General features: G+C 31.6%; 1 protein-coding gene across 4 annotated transcripts; it reads right to left on the bottom strand.

Moving 5' to 3' along the window:
* Window positions 1-3,550: 3,550 nt before the first annotated feature.
* CkIIbeta (casein kinase II subunit beta) lies at window positions 3,551-6,605 on the bottom strand. Of its 4 annotated transcripts, none has more exons than XM_066728596.1 (6): window positions 6,547-6,605; window positions 6,324-6,448; window positions 5,580-5,655; window positions 5,354-5,456; window positions 4,899-5,280; window positions 3,551-4,807 (listed from the first exon to the last, which is right to left on the bottom strand). In XM_066728596.1, the coding sequence occupies exons 3-6, from the start codon at window positions 5,649-5,651 to the stop codon at window positions 4,699-4,701; spliced, it is 666 nt and encodes a 221-aa protein (XP_066584693.1). In that variant the 5' UTR covers window positions 5,652-5,655; window positions 6,324-6,448; window positions 6,547-6,605; the 3' UTR covers window positions 3,551-4,698. The 4 variants fall into 4 exon arrangements, with proteins under 4 accessions (XP_066584693.1, XP_066584694.1, XP_066584695.1 ...); XM_066728597.1 differs by having other exon boundaries at window positions 6,324-6,443; window positions 6,547-6,582; XM_066728598.1 differs by lacking the exons at window positions 6,324-6,448; window positions 6,547-6,605 and adding an exon at window positions 5,851-6,070.
* Between the last annotated feature and the right edge of the window lie 7,808 nt (window positions 6,606-14,413).

Here is a 14,413-nt window from a genome sequence, read left to right as displayed (position 1 = left end):
TGTATGCATGTTTAAACAAATATTTGTATTCCTTTTTTAGTGTTTCTTCGTCTTCAATAAAATAATTTTTTTTTCATAAATTACGTAATGCTTTACTATTATTTTTTATGATACCATATAATCGTTTACAAATTCCCCTTTTCATATTACACAATTTTAATATTTTCTACACTAAAGCTGAAGATATTTTTGATGAAGAATAATAGTTATAGCCTTTCTAAACACTCGCCTTTGAGAACCTTATAATTTCAGCATCACTTATCTACACCCAGATTTTAACAGTCTAATCTCACTAGTGTTATAGCTGTTACTTATTGTATTTTAAAGTTGCTTTTTATATTCCTCTTTTTTATAATATGAAAAGTAATTAATACACTTTATTTTAATAAATATTTACACAGACGTGCCAAATCTCATTTTCCTCATTTTTAAAAATGGTCGGAGACGATTCTTGTAGATCTTATTGTGTTGTAAACGAACCTGATTTTGAAATTACTCCAGTACATCAGATTTTTTTTTAATTTTTAGCTTAAATAGTACAAAATGGCTTTTTTCGCCATTTCCATTATTTTACTTCAGAGAACGAATTTTGTTTAAATTCCACAATTAAACCATATAGTATTATTCGTTAGCTTTAAAATCCATTTTCAAAACTTATTATACTAGCAGGATGCGATGCAATAGTGGTAATTTACAAAAAGAAAATTTGTTCTCTAAAATAAAAATCATAAACTGAGGAAAACAGCCGTTTTTCAGCCATTTAACTGATATTTCAAAACACCTGATGTGATAGAGAAATTTCAAAGCCATATTCATATTCAGTAAAAAAAATGGAAGAATTGCCCCTCCCCCCCCCCCCCCTCCTTCCCGTCCATTCTTGAAACTGAGAAAATTGAATTTTCCAGGTCTGTGTTATTGTTGAAGATATAAAGTCGTAGCAAACTATACATATTACAATAATAGCATAGATACCACACATGCTACCATAGGAGTTGTTGAATTGTTCTCATCTTTTCACACCGTTCAGAAAATACTTGTAAAATTTCCTTTATGGCTGCTGGTAAAAATTCCTCCATTTCCTTATCTCATTCTTGTATGACAATTCCAAATATTTTCTTCTTTTATATATAAGTTGAACTTCCTGTAATCATTAAACACGGTATGAGGATCTTAATTGCAGCTTCGAAACTCGACATATAATAATAATATGAAAAATACATTAGAATATTACAAATAATATCAAATCAACAGACCTATTAAAGACACTATCTCAACTAGACCTAAGACTGTATGATGAAATTTTTCTAATTAAATAGTCAAGAGTACTTTCGATATGTAAAGTATTAGTGTTAATCAAGCATATAAACACAATATATAACATGCTATTGTTAGACAATATGTCAAAAATTACTAAGTTGATCTTTCACTCTTTGTCGAAGGGTATGGAAATTATTCTGTGGGAGATTTCCATTCTATGTAAACTTTAGATCAATAAAAAATTGAAGATGGCTTACAATAAATAAATGATTAAATCTGTAAAATAAACAAAATACATCCACAAAGCATACAAAAGATTTATTCTTGAATATGCACTTATTATATACAAAAGATATACTTATCTAAAAGTATTTTTGTTATATTCTTTGTGCATATGCCATATGGCATCAATATGTATAGTGAATGACAGGCCATTTCTCTTTGGTTTTCTTACAGAGATGGTTATTATACTTTTAATTCTTTTATGCCTCAAACTTTCTATATTACTTATTATAATCTTTTAATTTCAGCTGTAAGTATCAATGCACACACATTTACATGAAAACATTTTTGGATTACTTGTGTTCGTAAGTTTCTTCTACTCGCACGCATGCGCACAAAATACATTATAATATAGTCTACTCATCGAAAGCTCCATCCCTAGAAAGTAACTATAAAATTTTATGGCACTTTACCCTCTACCTAATAGACTATATTACACAAAGCAATATATTCTAACTCATCTTAAAAATTGTATCTATAAAAAAAAGATAACTTATCTAAAATTATTTTCCTTGCCAGCTCTTCTTAATATGAAATTACAAGTTAAATTAACCTTTCTACATAACTATTCATGACGTTTATATTATTTTTTAAAGTTAACCTGTTTTATGTATTTTAACAGCGATGCCAGATTGTAAACTATAATTAATAGGTATAGTACGTTTATCTATAGTTCAATCAGTACTGCCAACTGTTTGCAACAGAGTGTACAAAATTTTTAGGAAAACTGTCACCGACCCAGTGAAAAGAGTTTAATTCCGAACTCAACTTATGCAGTTTATCTCTCCTATGTTTTCACTTGTCGCTTGTCGCTCGTCGCTAGCAGCGACATATTCTGAGGCGGGTCCTGAATGTAGGAACGAAGGAAACGGGTAATCGCTAGCAGCAATCGCATAATGGTTTCTTAGGTGTAGTGACTGTGGTGTCGTGTTTTGGTATATGACATTTGAATTTAATTTGCATATGTATAAAAAAATTGTGAATATTATAATAATAATCAAAAGTTATGAGGTATGCACATATATTGAATGAGGAATTAATAAAGGTTTCATATATATTTGAAATGAATGTTTTCTTAAATCCTTGTTATGAAAATAATTCCTTCATTTTCCTATATAGCATGAGAGGATGAAAATTATATAGTTCATATATCAGAAAATAATAATTTACATTAGTAAAGTTATGATTATCCCTAGTTTGATAATTTTATTAGTAAAATTAATTGTTGTTACATGTTACTCATAATAAAACTTAATTGAATTTATTTTGTAATAAAAATGTTACAATTTAAGATTCTGTTTTTAGTAAGAAATCTGTACAGGGTGAGGAACTTAAACCGCCCCAAAACATTAGTAGAAAAAGATGCATATCTTTTTAACTATAAGAGATATTCAATTTTTTATATGACCTTTGCGAAAGCAAATAACAAGAGGATTCGAGAAGGTCCTATGCACAAATTGAATATCTTTTATAATTAAAGAGATACTCGTCTTTCCGCATCTATATTCTAGGGCGGTATAACAGCTTCACTCTGTATATATGCCGTATTATTTTACAAGCAAAGCCTGTTTTTTGTGTTAATTATATTCAACGTTTTTTATATATTAATTACAATAATTATTCATTATATTATTTTAGCTTCATATGTATCGGCTTGCTATAATTGTGACAAATGTATTTTCAATTTGAATTTCCATCCATTGACCATTTTTCAAATTTAAAATTCACACGATCCGCCTGTTCCGTTCCGTTGAATACATATACAGAGCAGCGATACAGGCGATACGGGCGATACTAGCGATGTCGCTGAAAAGTTGGATAAATCCAACTTTATTTCAGTGTCGCTAGCGACAGAATATATAAGGAGAAAGTGTATACTTTGTCCCACGTGACCATTTGTCGCTAGCGACGAGCGACAAGTGAAATCGTACCTTTATTCTCGCATAATTTGTGGACAATTGTGTTTTGTAACAAAGTCCAGGCAAAGAAGAAAAAAAAAAGAGTGTCCAACTTCGAAATCGCAATAACTATTCATTCATTTTATTAACACTGGGTGCAACAGGCTGCAGCATTATTGAATAAGCATTAAAATATAAAGACAACATTTTAAATCAATACATGGTATAATAGAGATCAAAATAAAAGCCAGTAGTTTGATTTTTCTAGATTTTACAATTAACGAGCTACAAAAAATTAAGAATAAATTTTAAAGATACCATTAATGTTGTTAAAGAACGAAGCTCGCATCCACTTGTTTATGCTATCAATGACATTAAGAAACAACTGCTTTCTACCAATTTATTACAATTAATGTGTGGTATAAATAATATTGTTATTACAGATAAGGCTTAAAAGTAATAAATTGTTATTTATTTAGTTACTTTGTGTAATTTTAAACGTTTCTATCGAAAACTGTGATAGAAAATATAATAAAATTATATACCTGACATTGTAAATTTAATTTGTTTCACTTTGAATATTATGTTTCATACATTGTATCAAGTTAATCGTATAAATGGTTTCTTTCTGCCACAGTCCACGATTGTGTTTATTTTACAGTGAAATTTAATTACGTTTAATTAATCATTTTATAGACCATTTTAACTTGAAAAATCATGTTGCTACCTGTGCTCCTATATCAATAAATCACTTTCATATGAAAGCTTTAGCATGTAGGAACAAATTGGCAGCTATTAGTATGATAGTCTTGGATCCATACAGACACAATTGCTCTGTTTTCTCACTTTTTCTTTCTCTTTATGTCGCGTTTTTATTTTTAACGTTAGCATACACCCTAATTGGTTATTTTTCTTTTCAAGGAGCAAATATTGATCATAGACATATAAAGATATATTTCCATTTAAATAAAATTATTATTAAAACTGAATTTAAAATGGGTAAAGCGTTTTTCTTTGTCTTAAAATTAATGTATCACTTTTTTATCTTTTAGCATTTCTTAATAGCAAAGCTTTAAAAGCATAATAATTTTTAACAATTGATGAATCTGATATTAGAATTTTCAATTATCCTCTTAGTACCTTTTAAAAAATTTGGATAAGTTATAAAAAAAAATTAATACTTTATTCAATTCTGAAGGAAAAAAATAGGAGTTTATCATACTTAATGAAAAAATTATAATCTAAACTATTTCAGATTACTTTAACGTTTTCCATTATTGTAATTAACTGCACGCATTGGTGCTTTGAACGTTGATGCAGATTGTTGCTGGATCTGGTATGCTAGTGGATGTATTTTAAATCCATATAGTCTGTAAACCAATTAATTTTATAACAAATATATAATTAATTAAAAATCTACAGGAAAGCAAGTTGAAATAAATAGAAACAAATGATACAAACCTAGGTACAAACTGGTTTGCTGCACGTTTTGGTCGGTATTCAGGATGAACCATGAAAAGCATATGTGGGAATCCTGTACCAAAATATGCTCCATCTGTGTGATGGTGCCTCGAACTTTTTGGTGTATAAACATCCATGCATTTGGGACAATAACTTTTAACCATTGCTTCTCCAGGAACATCGCTAAGGCCTAGTGGTAACATTGGTTGGGCCTCACAATAGACTCGTGGACAATGTCCAAAATCACCGGATTGGTATTTCTCTATCATTTGTGCAATACCTCGATTGGTAAGTATATAACGAGCATGTATAAGGCCATATAACATTTCTGCTGCTTGCTCGATCAAGTCTGAGTGATTTGGATTATCCTCCAGTTCATCATCTAATTAATGAATGAAAATAATGTTTAGTAACTAGTTGCAATTACATACTATAAACTAACATTTACAGTCTACCAGGTTCAAGATCTAGGATCATATCTAGTGCTTGACGATAGTGGGGCACTTGTTCATTTAGTCCTGTCAAATTGAACTTATCTTGAATGTAGTCTTCATCTACCTATAAACGAGAAAAAGATCTTAAATTTGTATTTTAAACTCTTGATAAGACTAATAATAATTTAAGCAAAATATTCTATGTTTATCGATTAGCAAAATGATGTGTCTGTACTCATTTACTCACCTCACAGAAGAATTCATTACCCCTAAGACCACAGAACCATGAAATCCAAGATACCTCCTCAGAACTGCTCATTTTCCTGTGAAAGCAAAAACATAGGTTTACTCTTTGACCTTTTACACTTTGATGCCAATAATATATAATTTCTTACATTAAGGGATATGCTTAATGCAAATATACATGAAAAAAATTAAAACCTTTTACATCTAATTTTGGTAAATATATCAGAAAATAAAGTTTAATGCAACAAACTAACACGATTAATAATACGTACAATTATCATTGGCTAACATTGTTGAATAGAGTAGCAAGTGCGTAATATATTAATGTCTTTGAACTATTTACTATAAAAACACCAGTTAGAAAAGTTTCTACTGAATGGAACATTATAGCAAAACAATAGTATAAATAAAAAAGAAACAGAACTGCAAAGACGAGGGAGCAATAGTGTGAGATAGAAGAGGGTAGGGTAAATATGGTATAGCAGGGCAGTATTAGTCAGCATAGTAATATGACAAATACAATTCGATGCCATTTGGTTTATAAGGAAACTTTATTGAGCAAGATGCCCGACATTACGGATTGGCCGGCCCATCACCTACATTTTCGTGACTAATATTGCATCGTCAACTAACTTTTAAACAGAATATAGAACCTGGTACGATCAGAACATACATTACTTGATATAAATCCGTTAATGATCAACCGAATTAATAAAAAGCCAAAAATAAACACTTTACAGCTTACCTTTTGGTGCTTTGATTAGCCACGCTTGCTCGTCCGAATGTTGTAGGTAGCGCTGTCGTTGTTCCTTAAATTCGTCTCTTGCTTCGCCACCTTGTGATGATCTCTCTTTATGCACTATACCTATTCTTGATTATGAGAAAACGAAGTTCATTTAATAAATAATTTTGCTATTTTTGCATTTAAACTCTTCTATTATTCTACCAAAATATCGCAACTATCATACCTCTATAAAAGAGCTAGTTGCTCGCTTTCCGTATTTTAACCTACTTTGTAATACAGTTGAGCCCAATAATCTGGCGTCAGGCGAGGGGAAGCCGGAGATAAAGGGGCAAGGGGTATCTAGGGAATTTACGGGTTATATACAATTCTAGTTCCCTAACTTTACATTTGTCCACTTTTGAAATGTCAATTAAATGTAAACAAAATTTACAGTTTTTAAATCTAAGTTACGGAAAAGTTTAAGAAAAGATTATAATGAAGAACAGGAAAAGAGAGGATATCAGATGAGTTTGATTAATTATTATAAATATGTGAAAATATATTTGTAGATTGTTAAGAAGATATGCTTTGTGGTTATTTGATTTTAATTACAGGTTAAATTATGCGTTTTATCTCAACTTGGATGAGGAAGGATTAATTTATCAAAACTTCTAATGGGATTTTGACATCTAAATACATTTTATTATGATAAAGAAGGTTAGATTGGTTATTACATCCATTCATGTTAATTGGAAACATAATTTGAAGATTAATTGATAAAAATGAAAGGTAAGTTAACTTTAATGTTGTTAAAAATGAAATTAACTCTGTGGTTGTATTAATGTATAAGTTTTATTTTTTGGTTTCTCACCATGACATATAATACATAATTATTATATATGTATTTAACTTTAAAATTACAGTAAAAATTTATAATTACATTTAATATTGCAGGGCATAACCATTTGCGGCAATCACCTCTTCCAAACGGCGTGGAAAAGATTGGACAAGATTTTGGCAAATCTGTGGTTCGTTTCTTAACTCTTCCCATACTCTTCTTACGTGACACCTTAGCTCATGTTTGGTCCTCTCTTGTTCTGGTCTCCAGCGTTTCACCATTATACCCCAGACATTTTCTATTAAATTGAGATCTGGGGATCTCGATGGCCAAATCATCCTTTCAATTTCAGGATGCTCTGCAAACCATTCACGTGTCATTTTGGATGTGTGCACACTGGAGTTATCCTGGACAAATTGGATCATTGGTAAGTCTTGGACCGGATACATCCTTCTGACACTAGGCAGCATATGATTTTCTAGGATGCTTGTATACACTGCTGAATTCATCTTAGTGTCAATTTCAATTAAATCACCCACACCGTCTCCTGAAATCCAACCCCAATAAGCAATAGTTATCCTATTATTTCTGTTCATAGGTAGGACATATTTATCATTAAATCTGGTTCCATCCGGTCGCCAAACATGTATCCTCCCATCTTCAGAAGATTGAAACACCTTCTCATCAGTCCAGATAACTTTACGCCAGAATTCATCTCCTTTGCTCAAGTGCTCCAAGGCAAATCCAACTCTGTCCTCTCTGTGCTGAGCTGATAATTTTATTTTGTGCACAGCATGGTGGCAATGGATTCCAGCTTCGTGCAACCTTCTGCGTACAGTCATCTTTGATATGTTCAGGTCTAATTTTCTTAATATGCTTGACGTAGGCTGGAAAGGATCTTCGTTCATTGTATCTACAATTTTTCTATTCTCCTCTTGCGATGTTAATCTGGGTCTTTTGTTATTTTTCCTTCTATCTTCCAATCCTGAATATCCCTCTTCTCTATATCTTTTAATCCATTTATTAATCGTAGACTTATGCAGCTGCAGCTGATCAGATATATCCACTGAGCTCATTCCTGCTTTCCAAAAACCAATGACTTCTCCTTTTCTTTATTGAAGTTTCACTATTAATTGACATCTTTTGAAGTTTTAATTTTTAGAGAAACGATTATTGAACTGTGTAACACCTTTTGAGAGAAAACAAAACACAACAATAAAAGAAACGAAAATCGACTTGATTGTTATTTGTTTTATCGTTTCGTTTCTTTTATTGTTGTGTTTTGTTTTCTCTCAAAAGGTGTTACACAGTTCAATAATCGTTTCTCTAAAAATTAAAACTTCAAAAGATGTCAATTAATAGTGAAACTTCAATAAAGAAAGGAGAAGTCATTGGTTTTTGGAAAGCAGGAATGAGCTCAGTGGATATATCTGATCAGCTGCAGCTGCATAAGTCTACGATTAATAAATGGATTAAAAGATATAGAGAAGAGGGATATTCAGGATTGGAAGATAGAAGGAAAAATAACAAAAGACCCAGATTAACATCGCAAGAGGAGAATAGAAAAATTGTAGATACAATGAACGAAGATCCTTTCCAGCCTACGTCAAGCATATTAAGAAAATTAGACCTGAACATATCAAAGATGACTGTACGCAGAAGGTTGCACGAAGCTGGAATCCATTGCCACCATGCTGTGCACAAAATAAAATTATCAGCTCAGCACAGAGAGGACAGAGTTGGATTTGCCTTGGAGCACTTGAGCAAAGGAGATGAATTCTGGCGTAAAGTTATCTGGACTGATGAGAAGGTGTTTCAATCTTCTGAAGATGGGAGGATACATGTTTGGCGACCGGATGGAACCAGATTTAATGATAAATATGTCCTACCTATGAACAGAAATAATAGGATAACTATTGCTTATTGGGGTTGGATTTCAGGAGACGGTGTGGGTGATTTAATTGAAATTGACACTAAGATGAATTCAGCAGTGTATACAAGCATCCTAGAAAATCATATGCTGCCTAGTGTCAGAAGGATGTATCCGGTCCAAGACTTACCAATGATCCAATTTGTCCAGGATAACTCCAGTGTGCACACATCCAAAATGACACGTGAATGGTTTGCAGAGCATCCTGAAATTGAAAGGATGATTTGGCCATCGAGATCCCCAGATCTCAATTTAATAGAAAATGTCTGGGGTATAATGGTGAAACGCTGGAGACCAGAACAAGAGAGGACCAAACATGAGCTAAGGTGTCACGTAAGAAGAGTATGGGAAGAGTTAAGAAACGAACCACAGATTTGCCAAAATCTTGTCCAATCTTTTCCACGCCGTTTGGAAGAGGTGATTGCCGCAAATGGTTATGCCCTGCAATATTAAATGTAATTATAAATTTTTACTGTAATTTTAAAGTTAAATACATATATAATAATTATGTATTATATGTCATGGTGAGAAACCAAAAAATAAAACTTATACATTAATACAACCACAGAGTTAATTTCATTTTTAACAACATTAAAGTTAACTTACCTTTCATTTTTATCAATTAATCTTCAAATTATGTTTCCAATTAACATGAATGGATGTAATAACCAATCTAACCTTCTTTATCATAATAAAATGTATTTAGATGTCAAAATCCCATTAGAAGTTTTGATAAATTAATCCTTCCTCATCCAAGTTGAGATAAAACGCATAATTTAACCTGTAATTAAAATCAAATAACCACAAAGCATATCTTCTTAACAATCTACAAATATATTTTCACATATTTATAATAATTAATCAAACTCATCTGATATCCTCTCTTTTCCTGTTCTTCATTATAATCTTTTCTTAAACTTTTCCGTAACTTAGATTTAAAAACTGTAAATTTTGTTTACATTTAATTGACATTTCAAAAGTGGACAAATGTAAAGTTAGGGAACTAGAATTGTATATAACCCGTAAATTCCCTAGATACCCCTTGCCCCTTTATCTCCGGCTTCCCCTCGCCTGACGCCAGATTATTGGGCTCAACTGTACCAACAATACAGTTTAGGAAATTGTTTAATGTGTATAGTTTGGTTTCACCCATGGATGGAGCCCATGGAGGTAGGATTACGAACACTACCAGAAGTATGTACACTATTGCTCAATAATCTTGCGTCAGGCGAGGGGCAGTGGGGATAAGAGGGTCAAGGGGTTATCTAGGGAATTCTAGTGGACACCGTCAAATTTTAGATCGGCTATCCCTTTGACGTCAAAAGAGCTGTCAAAACCTAAATTAACCTGTATTTTGAAGAAATACAGAAAGATAAATATTTTTAAAAAACGAATAAGAAGAAAGAAAGAAAGGATTTTAATAAATATATAAAGAAAAAATATCAGATGAGTATTAGTTAATAGGAAATGTTAAAGTAATTATAAATTATTAAGAAAATATACTTTGTGGTTTTTTTATATATGTTACAGGTTAAATGCTGTTTCTGATGAGTTTAAATTACAGCAAAGAAATATATATAGACCAATGAATAAAAAAGGACTAATTTATGAAGCATTTCTGTGTGGACCAGTTATTTCAATAATTATGGTTTAATTATGTTATAATAGTGATTGTGAAAGCGTTTGGTGTATATACACAAAGAAATTCTATTATAAATTAATAATTATATATAATAATGTGTTGATTCCTATTACTATAAATTAAAGCTAGTTCAATTAAAATACTCGTTCTCTTTCTTCCTTATCCAAATTCTATACATACATAGTAATTAGATATTCTCATAGAATCTATCCTTTAAACTAATTAAATTGCAACTATTTGAAATGTGCAAGTCATAACTATTTGCTTCAATTATTTGTATTATTCAATGCGAGACAAATTGCATAAAGACTCTTCAAATTTCTTATTGATCTGTCACATTCTTTCACATCTTGTGTGACATTTATTTGCCTTGTTTGTTCCTTCTTCTTTTAGTTTTCAACATATACCAATATTTCTCTAGATATTTTCAAATACGCTGAAGTATGCTTATTCTGCTGTCTAATTGATTCTATCAATGTGAGGATGATAGGTAAGCTATTGCTCTATTAAATTTGAAGAATCTAGACACTTCACTTAATTTATTGTACTTAAATGTAATGTTTGGTACTTCATCTACATGATATCTTTTCTTTACATTTGACAGGATATTGTCCTCCAATACATTCATGTATACTGCTGAGTTAATCTTGTTTTCAGCTTCAAATAATTTTCCAACTACATATTTGGATATCCATTCCTAATATACAATACTTATTTTGTTACTCCTATTTGTTGTTGAGAATTATCTGTCTTAAATCCTTAATTTATCTAGTCGCCATATATATATTCTATTATTTTCAGATGATTGATATATCTTACTACCAATTCTGTCAACATTATAATAGGAGTAACAAAATAAATATATTCTATATTCAAAATGTATATCCAAACACGTAGTTGAAAAACTATTCGAAGCTGAAAGCAAAATGAACTCATTAGTATACACATACCTTCTAAAGAACTTTATCTTCCCAAGTACTATGAGAACATATCTCACAAAAGAGATACCAAATTTAAATAACATCATTCAAATGCCTATTTTTCAAATTTAACTAGACAATGGTTTATCAATGATTTCAATATTTATAAAATTAATTAGAGATCAGCAGAATCATCAGATCTGCGTGTAATAATTAATGATTGTAAAATTATTTTTATATGTTATAGACTAGAAGAAAATAGTGCAAAGGAGGCATATAAATGTCATAAAAGATAATATGTAGAAGGATGTGACATATTAATAAGAAATTTGCAGAGGCTCTATGCAATTTCTCTTACAATGAATAATAAATATCATTGAAGCAAATAGTTATGACTTGCACATTCCAAATAGTTACAATTTAATTAGTTTAAAGAATAGATTCTACGAGAATATGTAATTACTATGTATGTATAGAATTCAGATAAGGAGGAAAGAAAAAGAATATTTTAATTGAACTAGCTTTAATTTATAGTAATAAGAATCAACACATTATTATATATAATTATTAATTTATAATAAAATTTCTTTGTGTATATACACCAAACGCTTACACATTCACTATTAGAACATTACATCATAATTATTGAAATGACTGGTCCACACAGAAATGCTTCATAAATTAGTCCTTTTTTATTTATTGGTCTATATATATTTCTTTTCTGTAATTTAAGCTCATCAGAAAACGCATTTAACCTGTAACAGAAATAAAAAAACCACAAAGTATATTTTCTTAATAATTAACAATTACTTTAACATTTCCTATTAACTAATACTCATCTGATATTTTTTCTTTATATATTTATTAAAATCCTTTCTTTCTTTCTTCTTATTTGTTTTTTAAAAATATTTATGTTTCTGTATTTCTTCAAAATACAGATTAATTTAGCTTTTGACAGCTCTTTTGACGTCAAAGGGATAGCCGATCAAAAATTTGACGGTGTCCACTAGAATTCCCTAGATAACCCCTTGCCTCTCTTATCCCCACTGCCCCTCGCCTGACGCAAGATTATTGAGCAATAGTGTATGTAGTAGTATCAGATGAAACGGGAGATTGCTCATGCGAGGTCCCGACTCTTGGCAACTCTGGTCCCGAGGCAATCCCTACCGGTAGGCGGCGCTGGTGTTGGCAAACGCGTCTCAGGTCCATCTAACCCCTAACGCCATCTATCGGAAGAGACCACGAAGCACGAGCGTTAAGCTTAGAATAGGGTAAAACAGATATGCATTGTTGCCAGAAAGCGGACTAAAGAGAGAGCGGAGATATTTTCTCGGACCTCTCTGTCTTTCTCGCTGTTAGCGTCTAGCAGAAGAGTCGAGGCAAAATCTTTCCGTTTCGCTTTGCCGAAAATCTACCAATATTCGATGTTATTTGCATTTGCAGCCCAATGCCTTTATACATGATTTTTTTAGCATATTTATTTATGAGCATTAACTTATTTAAATCAATAATCAATTAAGGAATGCGTATTTGATATATAATAATTATTTTAACTATAATTTCATCGTTATATTTCGCTTATTTCCGTAAAATCTGCATTTCTTTAGTTTATTATTGATTATTGTAAGTCAATGGCCATTAAAAAAAATTTAATCTTAAAAAAAAAAGAAAAGTACCGATCAGGAATCGAACCCGGACCCACGAATCGCCACGCGATTACCTTACCGTCTAGACCACGAGGCTTCTTCAGTGCACCGTAAACAGATAGTCTTCTTAAGGGCTTGAAATCTTCTTTTAAACCATATAAATAAACGAGCAACCGACAGCTTTATTCATTATTATTCTGTCATAGTGGTACACAAATTAAGGAATAATTATATTTTGAATAGTTTTCAAAAGCTTTTCCAATAACCAAGAACGGAAACTGCGAGCGTTGATTATTTATCTTCGTTCTTGGCTATTGGAAAAACTTTTGAAAACTATTCAAAATATAATTATTCCTTAATTTGTGTACCACTATGACAGAATAATAATGAACAAAGCTGTCGGTTGCTCGTTTATTTATATGATTTAAAAGAAGATTTCAAGCCCTTAAGAAGACTATCTGTTTACGGTGCACTGAAGAAGCCTCGTGGTCTAGGCGGTAAGGTAATCGCGTGGCGATTCGTGGGTCCGGGTTCGATTCCTGATCGGTACTTTTCTTTTTTTTTTAAGATTAAATTTTTTTTAATGGCCATTGACTTACAATAATCAATAATAAACTAAAGAAATGCAGATTTTACGGAAATAAGCGAAATATAACGATGAAATTATAGTTAAAATAATTATTATATATCAAATACGCATTTCCTTAATTGATTATTGATTTAAATAAGTCAATGCTCATAAATAAATATGCTGAAAAAATCATGTATAAAGGCATTGGGCTGCAAATGCAAATAACATCGAATATTGGTAGATTTTTGGCAAAGCGAAACGGAAAGATATTGCCTCGACTCTTCTGCTAGACGCTAACAGCGAGAAAGACAGAGAGGTCCGAGAAAATATCTCCGCTCTCTCTTTAGTCCGCTTTCTGGCAACAATGCATATCTGTTTTACCCTATTCTAAGCTTAACGCTCGTGCTTCGTGGTCTCTTCCGATAGATGGCGTTAGGGGTTAGATGGACCTGAGAGTCTGAGACGCGTTTGCCAACACCAGCGCCGCCTACCGGTAGGGATTGCCTCGGGACCTCGCATGAGCAATCCTTGCCGGTAGGCGGCGCTTCGATCCCATCGTTTAAT

The sequence above is a fragment of the Prorops nasuta genome, unplaced genomic scaffold (assembly GCF_024137725.1).
Source record: "Prorops nasuta isolate Cenicafe-Biocafe unplaced genomic scaffold, Cenicafe_Pnas_1.2 PNAS00006, whole genome shotgun sequence".
Lineage (NCBI taxonomy): Eukaryota > Metazoa > Arthropoda > Insecta > Hymenoptera > Bethylidae > Prorops > Prorops nasuta.
Note: the sequence above shows the minus strand (reverse complement) of the source record. Positions and strands in the feature narration are given on the sequence as shown.

Bases quoted from the DNA above. Each gene is read 5' to 3' on its own strand.
- CkIIbeta (XM_066728594.1), bottom strand. The intron at 5,281-5,353 runs GTAGACTGTAAA...TTCATTAATTAG, and splicing joins GATCCTAGATCTTGAACCTG to ATGATGAACTGGAGGATAAT. The intron at 4,808-4,898 runs GTTTGTATCATT...ATTGGTTTACAG, and splicing joins GCAAACCAGTTTGTACCTAG to ACTATATGGATTTAAAATAC.